This window comes from Prorops nasuta, unplaced genomic scaffold (genome assembly GCF_024137725.1).
Source record: "Prorops nasuta isolate Cenicafe-Biocafe unplaced genomic scaffold, Cenicafe_Pnas_1.2 PNAS00014, whole genome shotgun sequence".
In the NCBI taxonomy this organism is placed as follows: Eukaryota; Metazoa; Arthropoda; class Insecta; order Hymenoptera; family Bethylidae; genus Prorops; species Prorops nasuta.
The window spans coordinates 893,408-908,402 of record NW_027116811.1 but is presented as its reverse complement, the minus strand read 5'-3'; the positions used below and the strand labels follow the sequence as shown (position 1 = coordinate 908,402).

The 14,995-nt window shown below is 34.5% G+C and overlaps 3 protein-coding genes across 6 annotated transcripts; 1 reads left to right on the top strand and 2 right to left on the bottom strand.

The window, feature by feature from the left end:
• Nucleotides 1-44: 44 nt before the first annotated feature.
• ATP6AP2 (ATPase H(+)-transporting accessory protein 2) lies at nt 45-4,304 on the bottom strand. 3 transcript variants are annotated; one of them, XM_066735150.1, is made up of 9 exons: nt 4,166-4,304; nt 3,906-4,030; nt 3,575-3,811; nt 3,172-3,498; nt 2,925-3,020; nt 2,573-2,656; nt 1,960-2,148; nt 1,043-1,148; nt 45-961 (listed from the first exon to the last, which is right to left on the bottom strand). In XM_066735150.1, exons 1-9 carry the CDS (start codon nt 4,218-4,220, stop codon nt 882-884), a joined length of 1,299 nt encoding a protein of 432 aa, XP_066591247.1. In that variant the 5' UTR covers nt 4,221-4,304; the 3' UTR covers nt 45-881. The 3 variants fall into 3 exon arrangements, with proteins under 3 accessions (XP_066591247.1, XP_066591249.1, XP_066591248.1); XM_066735152.1 differs by lacking the exon at nt 1,960-2,148; XM_066735151.1 differs by lacking the exon at nt 2,573-2,656.
• A 587-nt stretch (nt 4,305-4,891) lies between these two features.
• LOC136778365 (reticulon-4-interacting protein 1 homolog, mitochondrial-like) lies at nt 4,892-7,262 on the top strand. 2 transcript variants are annotated; one of them, XM_066735149.1, is made up of 8 exons: nt 4,892-5,032; nt 5,114-5,354; nt 5,432-5,577; nt 5,661-5,814; nt 5,981-6,182; nt 6,263-6,448; nt 6,508-6,685; nt 6,744-7,262. In XM_066735149.1, the coding sequence occupies exons 1-8, from the start codon at nt 4,985-4,987 to the stop codon at nt 6,945-6,947; spliced, it is 1,359 nt and encodes a 452-aa protein (XP_066591246.1). In that variant the 5' UTR covers nt 4,892-4,984; the 3' UTR covers nt 6,948-7,262. The 2 variants fall into 2 exon arrangements, with proteins under 2 accessions (XP_066591246.1, XP_066591245.1); XM_066735148.1 differs by having other exon boundaries at nt 5,661-5,810; nt 5,896-6,182; nt 6,744-7,259.
• A 25-nt stretch (nt 7,263-7,287) lies between these two features.
• Fen1 (flap endonuclease 1) lies at nt 7,288-9,265 on the bottom strand. The gene is made up of 8 exons (XM_066735153.1): nt 8,966-9,265; nt 8,768-8,870; nt 8,529-8,695; nt 8,348-8,457; nt 8,071-8,274; nt 7,790-8,008; nt 7,546-7,731; nt 7,288-7,483 (listed from the first exon to the last, which is right to left on the bottom strand). Exons 1-8 carry the CDS (start codon nt 9,045-9,047, stop codon nt 7,406-7,408), a joined length of 1,149 nt encoding a protein of 382 aa, XP_066591250.1. The 5' UTR covers nt 9,048-9,265; the 3' UTR covers nt 7,288-7,405.
• Nucleotides 9,266-14,995: the final 5,730 nt, after the last annotated feature.

Here is a 14,995-nt window from a genome sequence, read left to right as displayed (position 1 = left end):
CAGATTACATCTGTTGAATCATTTATAATGATAAAACACACAACTATAATTTAAATAGTTTTACTCTTTTTTATTATAGCGATATCTTATTTACCATTTTAAAAATGCGCATTGAATTATACGTATATACATCAGATACACATTGTAACAAGAGCAAGAACGTAACGAATGCTAAAAACCCCATTTTTTCTCGCTGATCGTACAATCATTACTTTCTTAACGAAACTGACTCTTTTGCTCGATTCATTCATTATATACATATGTCAACGGAAACTGCATTACGATAAAATCGGATTACGATCAAAGAAAAGAAATTTTTCCCAGTTTTTCATTATCAATCATGAGATTATCGTACACATCAACTAAATCACACTTATCGTTTCTTACAATAACAATTAATGTTAATTGGTATTCGGTAGTTCTCAAAAGAAACATCAATTAATAGTTTTGGATGGAAGAGTTCGTTTTCTCAACGTATATAATTTAAAAGTTTAGTTTACAACAAGATAAGATTTAAATGCAATGTGTACTTCGTTGATATAATACAGATTGAAACTATTTTGAGTGAAATGTAAATTCAATTTCACTTAACGCTATGCGAAACACGTTACATTTATACTACACGTGATGAAATACTGAATGATACAATTCACGTTAACCGCTTACTTATTGTAAATAAATATACATATATTAACGCACATGAGTTTTCTTTCATATGATCGCAGGATTAGCTGAACTATACAGCTTTAGGAGTGAGTAATTTTCACAAGAGGAAATTATGCATTTCTTTTGGTGTGTTGTAATTGTAACAGTTTGATTGCCGGAACCACTGCGACTTATGTACGTCAACCTTGAACACTTTCGCCAACTGTACGCTCTCTTTAATTATCCTTCTTCATTCTGTTAGATGTCATCCGGTAGATTATGGAATCACGGCCCGGATCCATATCCGCTATGGTGACTGCGCAGGAAAATAAAAGAATTTAATCTTAATGTCAAAATTAATATTAAATTTTGCTAGTGTCAACCCTAATATACTTACTGCAGATAGCAAGAAGTGAAAACACAAATATAACGCCAAACCACAGCATAATGTTAAAAATAACGGGATAATCTTCGTTATATTCTTTGGCTAAATTTAAGCCGCCCTGAAAAAAAAACAAATATCTCTATATGGCGACATGTTGAAAATATACACTTACAATTTTTGTTTGTAGCAATACTTATTATTACATCGTATAAACTAATAACATTCTATGTACGATATTTTATAATAAAGAATGACACTGAAAAGTTGGCAGAGTGCTTGATAGGCATAACGCAGACTAATAAATTATTTTATGTTTCCTAAAAAATTGATTATTAAGCAGAATTAGTTCTACTACAGTTGTTAAAAAGAGATTGCTATTATTAACATGGTTTGTTTATCTTGAAAGAAATGCTAATATTTTCGTAGAAGTTTTACGCACAATCGCGATTTCATGGCCAATCGAAAAGAAGATATCCGAAAATTATCTCAGTCACTTCCTTGAATTATTTGTATAAAGTTTAACATGCATTAAACCATTATCGTTTGATAGCCTTCATGCAAAATACAGATCAAAGAATAATATGAAAACCACAGCTGAGATTAATTAAACCAGATAAAGCATATATATATATAGATAAAGTAGGAGATAACACAAGAAAGCAATAGTATTTTCACACATCTAAGTAAAGCTGATTTAGAATTCTATTTCTATACAGTATGCCGTTTCTTTTACTATTTGTAGAATAACTCAATTAGTTTACAACCGATTACACATAGTTTATGTGTAAACAAAAAATTGCTTATACTTATATCTCTTCATTAAATGGTATATGTAAAATATATTACATAAATAAAAACAAATCTAAAAAAAATTTGAGCACTACACTACATAGAATTCTAAAATGCTCTTGTTAAGGTGTTAGTGATACCTGTCCTATTTTTTGTGTATTAGTCTTTGTCTTATGTTCCATTTCAGTCCAAGTATTATTGGACTTATCAATGCCTTCCCTATCAACAGGATTGTTGATTTCACTGATGGTTTCATTAGTCTTACGATTAACTATGTTTACTTCCTCTTCATCTGCTTTATCTTTACTTTGCTCTTGTTGGTCATCTTGCTATAATATATTTTTTATGTAAGCAAAGAGTTAACCAATTCATTTTCATTGTAAACTTATTGTTTCTTGAATTAAAAAAAATGGAAATTAACAAAAAAAGTACTATTTCCTTATTTGTTAAATAAAATTCTTTTTGTACTTTCCCATATATCCTAACAAATAATAAATGAACAATTAAAAGATATTTGCTAAATGATTTTTTTTACTATTTTATTCATATTTAAATTTGATAGTAATGCGAAAAAATACTGGTGCATCGGGCAACACTTAGTGAAGTTTGCTTCTTATATTCATGTTTGTAAAAGCATACACTGTAATGTAAAATTTTATTTTGTGTCTGAAAACCATGCACGAAGCTACTTCTACATCAAAAAATTTGTTTTAATTCTAAAACTTATTATTTCATGCACCCTTCGGTTAATACCTTATTCACATTCTTATTAAGCTCAATATTATTAGGAGTCCCCTTTGTTTCAGGACTGTTTTCTACATTTTTATAGTACTCATCCTATAAAAGACATATTTATTAATCATGTTTTAAACAAGCCCTATTAAATATAGATTTTCCCTCTACTTTTCATAAATATATTATTTAGTTAATTTAAACTAAGAAACCAGTGATGCGCAAGAATCAAATGAAACATCTTTGCTTCTTTGAAATTTTTCTGTATTATAAGAATAAAATTGACCCTTTTAATTCTACTATTAGTATTTTTTATTTTAATTGCAAAAAATAACTAAAATATAAATGTTTCAGTTATAATTTTAGTACATACCGTGGTATTGGTTACCTGTCTCCTGACCCTTGTGGATGGAATGGATCTCGTATTACGCACTTGACTGGGATTATTTGTGAAAGCAACAATCAACACCTATAAAGAAATTCTTTTAATTCAATCTCAATGTACTGATATTAGGTTTCTTAAAACATGAATGGTATTATATGAATTTAAGTTCATAATGAAAACCTAATGATTTAAATTCAATGCTATAAAATAAATGCTTTAATGTAATTAGTCGCACCTTGCCATCGTATAGATCAATGAATGCTTCACTGAGAGTATTGAGAGCATTGTTAAGAAGATGAAGAGCTTCCATAGCCGCTTCAGAATTCTTTCCATGCTGATCATAAATAGCACGTAGTTGAGATACTACCAACCAATAAAGACCAACCATGGTATCCCGTTCAGACTCAGCCTTTTCATTTGAACTTATTTTCTTAGCAATTGCATGAATCAATTGTATTTCTTCGTAAAATTTACGGTCCACTTCATTCTCTAAGTTTAATGCCCTCAAGGATGATTCTTCCACTGGGACAAGCTTTAGTTCTCCAATAGCAGATTGTCCAAGCTAAGTAAAATTAAAATTCTTAGTAATCACACTAATAATTTAATTATTATTTAAAATAAATTAGAAGATTAATTACAGCATCTACACCATCTCCTAAATAAATTCTGACTACTTTGTTATCATTATCAGTGTATCTTTCATCAATTCTTCCACTGAAAGCTTGCCAAGATGTTTCTTCAAATTCATCAGGAATTAAAGGAAATTTGTGTCCTCTTGGTGAATTTAAAAAATCTACTCCTTCAACAGCAATGCCAACAACTGCTTCTGGTGGCTCGAATGGATTTAGGATTGAAATACCACTCCATTTTCCTCTCTAAAATAATATTTCTTATCATCAGCCAACCATTGCACACACGAAGAAAAGAATAATCTTTAAAATTTAAAACTTGTAAAGTCTCACATCATACCTGTTTGACAGTGAGTCCAAGAGCAGCTGCAAAGACTTCAGTTAACAAACTCTGCTCTATTTCTTCATTCCCAGAAAATGTTACACTATTTGGACTATGAAGCACTATCAGTTCTCCAGCATATGCTGAAATAACAAATAATATCAAAGTTAAAGCACATCCTAAAGTTTTCTGTAGTCATGCTCACTTATGCAGAACAAAATTTTATTTCCTAAGAAAAAGTGAAAGAACTGATCGTTGGATATTTGATGAATTATTACCTGTAGCAAACGTTATGACGCAAAATAAAAGTAGTCTAAACATTCTTTCTTTCATAAATATAATTACAAAACGAAGACACTCCCTCTTGAAAGCGATCAATCCTTCAGGTAATCATATGACACGAGATCAGCGTTGCCAACTCTGCCATTTTAAATTCTATTCGGTGTATAATTGGTAAGCATGGAAAGCTTAAATAAATCTGCAAACCCAACCTTTGCACCTTGCAACTCTTGCAGGAACGATTAAAACTTTTTCAATTTTGTTAAATCACATAAGCGGTTAAATGTGATAAACTACATTTGATACCTTAAAATTATGTTCATTTGAAAAAATCAAAAATCTTTGCAAAACAACGATTATATATTTACGTTCTCTGCGGTCACGTGAACTATGATGGGAGATTTTCTGCGTGATTGCACAACCGGCAATTACGTCACAAAGGCAATTTTAACAACTTTCCGCCAAATCTAGGATTTAAACTAACCTATTTGTTATCAAAATATAGTTTAAATGTGACACTGATAGTACGTGATTCTTTTTAATACTGTAAATACATTGGAATATTTGTTACCTTTAGCTTTATATAAGTGGAAAAAATAATACTGTATATATATCTAAAACTGTCATATTGTAAAATAGAGGCTTGACATCTATTTCGAGTTAAATTTGTATTAACCGTTTATTTATATCACTTTGGTACCGTATTTCCATGCAGTCATCTGCTCTTTCGAGAGAGCCTTATCAAAATTACATATATGCATCTTATCATGTTAAATTAAATTCCACTTATTTTAATTTCTTGTGCGTTATTATAAATTATGGACGAAATTCTTTTTCATTTGTCCAACCAGATTGAAACATTGCAGGTAAATTAATATATGCACTTATTCTTTCTCAATAAAAATTTATAAGAAACTAATATTTACATAAATTTTGTTCCCATTCAGATTAAATCATTAGTTATTTGTCAACAAGGGCAACAATGGTTACTGATGTGGCTGGAGTCTATACACCAGTATTTGATGAATTTTTATGATCAACAGAGTCTTCAAAGTCTAAAAGAGCTGTTACAGCAAACAATCAATTATATGTACAATATATGGGAGCAAATTCAATTCCAGTTCTACACAATTCAATTTATTCCTAGAGATATTTATCAACAATTAGAGCAATTATGCAAAACAAATGGTATTTTATAAATAATACTTAAATTTAAATTATTCAATCACATGATTTTTGTTATTTAATGTATATTCTGCTATTAGTTTCCAGGAGAGAAATTACATTTGGTTTAATAGGCATATCAGTTGGTACTTTAATAGGATACTGCATTGGAATAAATTGGGGGTATACTACTCGTCATTTGCAGCATATGAAAGCTGTAATTTGCCATAGATACATTGGTATAGAGGTAAGAGAAAATTTTTTTTATATAAGTTGGTATACTAAACTTCCTCATGATAATCACCAAATCTTAATTATTCTTTAAAAAAGGGTGCTTCTATGATAGATGATGCAGAAATACCTTCAATTTATAGATCAAATGAATTATTAATTCAAGTCAGAGCTGCCTCTCTTAACATTATTGATACGAAAATATGTTCTGGATATTCCAGAATGTACAGGAGACTTTTAAATTCTGGTGTAAGTATGTAAAATTAATAGCTTTCCTAATTTTAAGATTAGAAGTACTTAATAGTTACTGTTATTAATGAGATTTTTTTAAAAGCAAAAAGATTTGCCTGTAACTTTGGGAAGAGAATGTGCAGGAACTGTAATAGATATAGGACAAAAAGTGGTCAATTTTGATGTAGGAGATGAAGTTATGCTGGCTGTACCATCTTGGGCACCAGGGACAATGGCAGAATACTTAATTTGCATAGAATCCCAAATTGTAAAGAGGCCAAAAATTGTTCCTTTTGAAGTTTGTGCTAGCCTACCTTACAATGGATGCATGGCATATGATGCCTTAGTAAATAAGTCTAATATACAAGAAGGGAATGCGAAAGGGAAAAAGTATTGATGCTATTCTTCTTTCTATAATTGGTATCATTATTTGAGAACTATAACAATTTATTATTTATAATTTATTACAGAGTTTTAGTTTATGGTGGAACCACTCCCATAGGTTGTATTTTAATTCAATTAATAAAATTGTGGGGTGGTTGTGTAGTATCGGCATGTAGGCCCCATGCCATCCCGATAATAAAAGCTTTGGGAGCGAACGATATTATACCGCTCGACGAATCTGATATTGAAAAGAACCTTCAAATTCATGAAAAGTATGTATGTAATTTAGAAATAAATAAGTAATTTTTAATCTACCAACAAATTTTATTAGATTTGATGCTATTTTTTATACTGGTGGAGATCCAATTAATGAACAAACATTAAAGAAATATTTACTGCCTTATGGCACTTATGTATCAACGATTCCAGAATATTTGGCATCTGATACATTAGGATTCTTTTTTGGAAGTATCTTTACTGGATGGGTGCGAATTAAGTTATTTTTCCAGGTAAGTTTCATTAATAATCAATGTTTTCTTTAAGTATTTATTTTTCTTATTTATATAGTATATTTTTGGACTTGATTCCCTCCAATGGAAAGATGGTATAAAAATAAATGCTATGTATTTACAAATACTTTCTGATCTTGCTGCTGCTGATAATTTGCAAACAGTTGTAGAAAAAGTATATGCACCTCACCATATTGATCAAGCAATACAGCATGTTTTAGATCCAAATGCTATTGGCAGTACTCTCATTAAATTTCAATGACAGCTTCCTATTTGGAGCAATGTACCTTTTATCTGATCCAACTCGTAGTTTACAACAATGGCTAAGTCAAAAGCTAATGTACAGAATAATGTGTGAAAAATTGATTAAAAATGAAAACTTGATAAGACAGGAATCAAATGCTTAATACTATGAAGAACAAAGACTGAAAGATAAGTCACATTTAAAAGAAACTATTAAATAGATGGAAACGAAACGTCCATTTAACAATACCAATAAAATTATTATCTTCAGATATATTAAAACCATTTTTACTCACCATTTTGTGAACCACATATAATTGTACATTAATATGTAAATAAGATAAAATAAATACTAATAATTAAAGTAAACGCACCCAATTTATTGATCAATTGCAGAAGTATAAATATTTTTATGATGTAATAACTAAGTATATTTTATTACGAGAAAATTTCAAAAATTTCCTGACTTGGATTATTTTACTTTGCTTTACCATGGAATTTACCGCTGCCCCCAGCAGTCTTTCCTTTCTTGGCTGGTGTCTTTTTATGATCTGCCTGTTTTAAAAAAATACTCCAGATTAATTAGAGAATAAAAATCAAAATATAATTTTAGCTACCTTGCGTTTAGATGATGGATTTGAATTAGGCAAAACTTTGAAAAACGAATCTAATCTGCCTTGAACAGAAGTGTTGCGCGCCTTTAATAATTTCTTTGCTCCATTTCTTACTCTCTCCTCAGAAAATTGTTTATCACCACATAAAAATTTCACAAGACCTTCTTCATCAGGCTCAGACCATTTTAACTACAAATAATACTAATTAAACATACAGTAAAAAGTAATAACTCTAAATGATATTTACCTCTATATCTTCAGCCACTGCTATTTCGGGTTCTTGGAATAACATTCTAGCTTGCTTATAATTCCAGTTTTCTGGTATAGAAAATTTCTTTTGATCTATATTTTCCAAAATTTTTTCCAATGATCTGTGCAACTTGATTAATTCCATTGCTCTTTTTGGTCCAATTCCTTTAATGCTACTTGTATAATCACATCCTAACAATATGCAGAGATCTATAAACTTTAAAAAAATATAAGTCATACAATATATTCATTCAAAAATTATAAGTTTAAATAACTTACTTGATTAGCATCCAATTCTAACCCTTCAAGGACTTTATCATAATGAATTTCTTGGACAGGCATTTTTCTTGCTTCGCTAAATGTAAGACGTCTTAGCAATACATTTGATCCAAAAGTAAGAGCATCCATATCTTCAGTAGCTGTTGCAAAAACTTTACCTGCCTTAACTAATGCAGCACATTGTGCCTCAGCTTCACATGGGGCCTAAAAACATAAATACACTCTTAATTACCTATTTCTATTTATTACAAAAATCAATAGAAAATTTAAAACTCACATCAATATAAGGAATACCCATCAACTGCAGCAACTGTTTTGCTTCTGCAGCATGAGATTTTGTTACTTTAACAAGTCTCCTATTAAATTTGTCTATATCTTCAACATTTCCTTTAAACACATGTATAAATATGAATTGAATTACTTTAATACAATAATTACTTAAATAATAATGAAATTACCTGCTTCCTCTGCTTGCTGTAGAAGCTTTTGAGCTTCCTCTCTTTTCTCAGCGCGCTTAGCCAATTCTCCACCTTTCATTTCTGGCGGTTTACCATCAAACACATAAACTGGCTTAACTCCCTGTTCGACTAAGCGTATCGTACGATAGAAAGTACCCAGAAGATGACTAAGCAAGCAAAAAGAATTTAAACTCAAAACAGATGGTTTAAAGCAAAAGTGCTTTTGTCATTAATATTACCTCGTGGTTTCTCCATCTACATTTGTAAGCTGAGCTCCATCACTTCGAACAGCAATCAGAAACTGATATAAGCACATAGATGCATCTATTGCTACTTTACGGCCTGATTTAATAAAAGCATAAAGAGGAGTGTGTTAGGAAGATAATTGAACAGAAACTTTTATGTTCCATACTTGAGATTGTAAATTAAATACGCACCAAAATAATGTTTAAGCTCTCGCTCTTTAATTGCATCTGGAGCGACATCAGCGATTAGTTTTGATAGACCCAAAATACCCATGATAATTGAATTGAAGTGTTTGAAAAGTCAACTTGTGTAAACATACAACCGAAGGAACTCCCGCCAATTCACTGTGTGAACTGTGAATTCACATCTTCAATTTTCATCTGCTGCAGTGCTGCACCGTATTGCCCTGTCCCTTTTCTAAGCAACCAAAACGGAAAACCGGCAAAGTAGACAACCACAACCGGGCCAACCGGCATTCGGTAGCCAGCAAGAAGTATACATGCATACGTTACCAATTACCATATAGCGTTCGGTAATAAAAATAGAAGACCCCTAGCTCCATCTATCGGAATAAATCGCGAAGCAAAAACACGGCAGGGTTTACTACATGATAAAACAGTTCCTCGCCAGGAGGTGAAGGGAAAGAGAGGACAGGGAGAAGTTTTTAAAAATTTGTCGTCGGACCTCTCTAACCCTCGTAGTGTATATACTCGATGTACACATAACACATATAGAAAAACACGTGCATATGCAATTAGTGATTTTATCATTCGATTATGTACTTTACTGCCAGAATTTTCTTGGAAAAATAAATAAATGTCATATTATTCCACAGTACGCACAATAGTTTATAGAATATTATACGAATATTTATAGAGCAATGCTTATTCAATAAGTTTCCTGATAATATCTTACAATCTTTCGTGTTTACTGGATGAACACTAGTAAATTACTCGTGAATAGATTTATTTTCGTATTTTTTTTTTTCCATTCCAAAAAGTATCATATAATTTCTATAATAAACAATCATTTACCCTGTTTATCCGAAACCATAGAAGCTAGACAATTTTTATTACAATTGCGAAGAGTTTTCGATACTTTTTATATAACATGATTAATGTACGACTATAAAATTTTTTTCAGCCTGGTGACAATACGAAGAACATCTGTTATGGAAAGGAAAAGGGATTTTTCCTAATTTCCACGGTTTCTCCGTCGATGACTGCATAATAAAACCATTATTAAGACATTAAGTCTAACGTAACAGACTCATATGGTGTATAATAATCGTGGTATCGACGAGTCCGCAATGGACAAAAGCTTTTGGCGATCTCTTTCCAGTTATGTCGGGGCACGTGCCAAACATAATTCACCATTGATGGTTATATTCCATTGTCGACGTGGCCTATTATGGGCTTGTACGACCAGCTTGCGAACAAAACGCTTAGATGGTAAATACTTGCCTATGTTACCCAGCCCAATTTTCCCAGCCAGATTTCTTTTCCTTTCTATCTTATATTAATTTCTGCCTTTCTACCTATCGGCCAGTCAAATTAAGACTTTGATTTTATTCACGATTACTCACTTCAATTCCTATCATCGCCACGATGAAATATCGATCCTCTTAAACGAGTTTTAACGAGGCCCGAGAATCCAGCGAAACATTCTCTTTTACACCATAAATCCCACGAGGGTGATAATTTATGAATATAGCAATCGAGATCGAATAATATTAATACGGAAAGAGGAAGTATTTACAATTAGTGCTCGAGTTGCACGTGGCAGCCGGTACAAAACGTTTAAAACGAGATCACGAGTTTGTTTACGAGCTTTCGAGAATCCGATCCTCTCGAGGCTCGAGTGTCCATGGGGTGAAACAGGGAGAGGGCGGGGGGGGGGGGGGGTTGAGTAGAGAGAGCGTGAAGGGACTGAGAAAGGGTCACCATCCGCGTGTATCACCACCACGGGTCGGAAGGGGTTGTGAAAGCAAGGGAGAGAGTTTGTTGTTACAGTTAACACTTAACTGGGGTGGTTTTCTCTTCTTCGGACCCTATGCCATCCCCCCTCACCTCTCCCCTACCCTAATCTATTGCAATTCCTCCGAAACGTTAAATCACTAATTACTCGAGAAAGCAGCAGAGATTCGATGCTTAGAGCTGTGAAATATAAGTTGGTGCGGGAGGAGGAGCCAGCAAAGCTGACAAATTTCCGAGAAATAATCCAGGAGTATATGCTTAGAATCGCTGTGCGTGGTGGAGAAAAATAATCGACGATCGATTCGTCGTAGATTGCTGACCGCGAAGGTGCTCGCGATTGCTTCTCGAGGATTGTCTCAGATTGCCATTTGCCATTCGAGTGGCAAGGCAAACACACTCGGCCCGCAAATCGCAATACTCCCCGTGTCTATAAACGCCAGTGTTGCCGGAGCAGCCAGTAGAATTGGGTTGGGGCTGTAATCTCTATTATCCCTCCACTATTAGCAACAAACGAATTCCGAGTGCACGGATTACAGTTATTACTCCGCAAATGCTCCGATAACGTTAGCCGCGCCCCGCAACGCTCAATCATTTTTTTTCTCCTACAGTTTTTGTACATTTTATCAAAGACAATGCTCCTAGTTTAAATTTTACATATTTTTCTACATGCTCTAGATATATAATTACTATACTCTAAATTGAAAATGGCAAAATTAAGAGTGGTGCATGCGTTCAACATGGTGGGACGTACGTCATTTTAAATATTCAAAAACTATGCCAAAAAACAGTTACAATTTAAAAGCATAAATAAGTTTGATTTAGCTGCAGGCCTTCAAATTGAAAGTATAGTAACACTTTTCAACGACAGAAGTACCAATTTTTTAATAATCAATCATATTGACAAAATACATTAAAATAGATAAAAAATAACGTCAGATTCTAAAAGAATATATGAGGCAAAAAGATACGTCAATATTTTCTATTACTTCTATAGTAATGCAAAAAAAAAATAACATTTGTTTTGTTTTGGGTCGAAACGGGTTAAATTGATTGTTTATTCAAATCCAATATAAAATCAATTAGATTACAGGCTATGAGAATCCTCGAGACATTTTGCCCTTGACCGTTGCAAGCAAAGGAACACAATACGCAAAAAAAAACACGCACTTGTCTCGCTGGTTACATTTTAACTATTATTATAATTATTAGATTTATTCTTACGAAGATCACAAAACCTTTATTTTCACCACACACTGTACTTCTATATCCTATCCAATTTTTACAAAAATAAACTCTTTTGGTAACATTACACACTGCACTGTAATATTACGTCAAATTTTCACAAGAAATAAACGTTTTTGGTACCATCACACACTGCACTTTAATATTATATCAAATTTTTACAAAAATAAACGTTTTTGGTATCACCACACACTCCACCTCAATATTATGTCATATTTTTACAAAAATAAATACTTTTGATATTAAAAAACACTGCAGTTCAATATTATATCAACTTTTTACAGAAATAAACACTTTTAATATCACTTCAAACTTCACTTGAACATTATATTATGTTTTAAGAGATTTTTAAATGAAAAATGAAGGAGAAAGGCGAATTGGGGTGAAATTATCGAGGAACAGCGGTCAGATCGCACGGCCGCGCGGTAAAAGTGAGAATTCCGGCCGCTCTCCGCGGTCGCGCGCGATAAAACCGAAAGTCCCGGTGGGGTCGCCCTCGTTAGCGATTAAAAATTTCAAAAAATTCGTCGCGGCGGCCATGTTGGAAAAATAAAATATGGCGTCGGAGTGGGGAGAGCGGAGAACCTGCTCGCTCAAGTTTTCGGATTTGTGCGAGCAGGTTCCGAAAACTGGTATATCAGTTCAGTTTTCGGATTTGAGCGAGCAGGTTCTCCGCTCTCCCCATTCCGACGCCATATTTTATTTTTCCAACATGGCCACCGCGACGAATTTTTTGAAATTTTTAACCGCTAACGAGGGCGACCCCACCGGGCCTTTCGGTTTCATCGCGCGCGACCGCGGAGAGCGGCCGGAATTCTCACTTTTACCGCGCGGCCGTGCGATCTGACCGCTGTTCCTCGATAATTTCACCCCAATTCGCCTTTCTCCTACATTTTTCATTTAAAAATCTCTTAAAATAAACGAAAAACAAGCTTCGCTTGTAAAAATAGGCGGCAAGTAGCGTTGATAATATAGTAAAATAAAATATTCCAGTTAAAAGAAAGAGTGAAATCCTAATGTTAGGTGAATATATATTTTTATCGCGACAAAAATTAAAATGTCGAAAAAGAAATAGTGAGACAAACAGGTTACTTTCGGCGGGCCTATATAATGTTCAAATTTAAATTGCTGATATATAAAACGAGTCTAGGATTATCGATGATTCGACGAAAGCTCTTAGCTTGTTTAAATGGGACAACACAGATTGATGTTGCAAGTGAAATATATGACGTAGCTATATATATGGATACAAGTGTGGCGAGTAAGAGTCATATAAGGAAACATATTTAAGCTGGAGACTGGGAGAATTTGCATGGGGTGAGAAAGTCTAGTTGTTCGGAGGCGACGGAGCGTAGGAAATTTTGTACGAGGGGGTTGTAATCGGTTCTACGTCTGTGTACATAGGAGTAATGGTTGGGAGGAGGAGGGGGTGGGGGGGGGGGGGTTGTTGGGGGTTTGCGTCGCGATTGCTGCGGGCTGCTGGCATACTGCGCAGTCAATTAGTTTAATAGGCCGACAGTTGTTGTCTGACAGTGCGCCGAGGGGGCATCCACCTCCCCCCTCTCTCCCTCGTTTTACGTGGAATGTCACACCCATAGCTATCATTATCACCGTACCAACTGATTTCCAACGAGAAGCCACACGATCCGATCCTGCGCCAGATTGCTTCTCACCGTCAACCTCTTATCCAATTATTCAAGCATTCCAGTAATATCATATATAGGGTGTATACTTTGTGATCCACCCTATATAGTTAATACACAGAAAATTCAATAAACTTATTGCCAACCGCTAAGAAATATCAATTTTCTATATACGCTTCTATATTATTCCCTTGGAAAAATGCATTATTTATAAAAATACACATATATATATACATAGTCCTGCAGTGTATTCACACACTTTCTAACGAATCGAAACACGCAGTCTATATTTACACATGTACAAATCGATCAAATTAATCTCACCCGATGCTCGGAGCAGCTTCGCAGCAGATTATTTCAATTAGCGATACGACGAGACCGCGGGTTCAAATGGGCTAGGAAATATTGTTGCATTGGGTTAAGGGATGGGTTGGTGGGGATAAGGAGAGAATTCACGGGGTTAAAGTGTTTAGCCGGAGGTTTTAGTGTCCAATTATCTGGGGTGGATACGGGGCGATAAAATGAGATTGGGTTTGGTGTCCGGCAAGGAGCGATATAACGAGTAAGCGAGCGTTTAACGAAGCGTTTCGCCCGGTGGTTTCCCGTAGGAAAAGAAGATGAAGCCGTTGAGCAGTGTGGCCGCTTTGACGAGGCCGCGTGGCGGCTATTAAACGTGGCTTCGATCTCTCCTACCGTCAGCCCTGACGCGCGCAACACGTGAGCTTTTCATACCGATCAAATCTCCGAAAGATTCGCCGATAGCCCAGCGATCACGGAAATCCGTCGACCAGCTGCTTCCTTTTTAAGCCCCCTACCCCCTACCCCCTACACCCTCTCTCACTTTATCGTCCACCTTATCGAGAATCGTTCGTCGCGACTCCTCGTTAAAATTCTCATTTACCATCGGCAGCAACCCCTTTATTTCCTCGATCTCGTCGTCAACGGAAAAATCAAAATAACTCCTTTCCGAGAAACAGCATTGGAGATTTCATCTTTTGTCACCCGACCGATAAGACATTTCTCCCCTCGTGCATGTACACAAGGACCAAACTCTCTGGGAGTAGCTTATATGTATTATTCTTTTGGAAAGGGAAAAAAGCACGTGGATACATCGGGCGCGAGAAGCGAGGAAGAAGAGGAGAGGGGTGGCTTTGGTGAAGAATTTTTTTCACCCCTCTCAGCATCCCCGAACGAAGCGTCGTTTAACGAACCGCAAAGAGGCTGGTGTAGTTTATACCCCAGTTGGCCATTATGATTTTTGGCGCCCCTGAATGTAATAAATATCGCTGCAGACCCCTGCCAATTATGTCAGACTGGTACAAATTCCCTCTCTTTCTCTCCCTCTTGGAGAACGATGAGA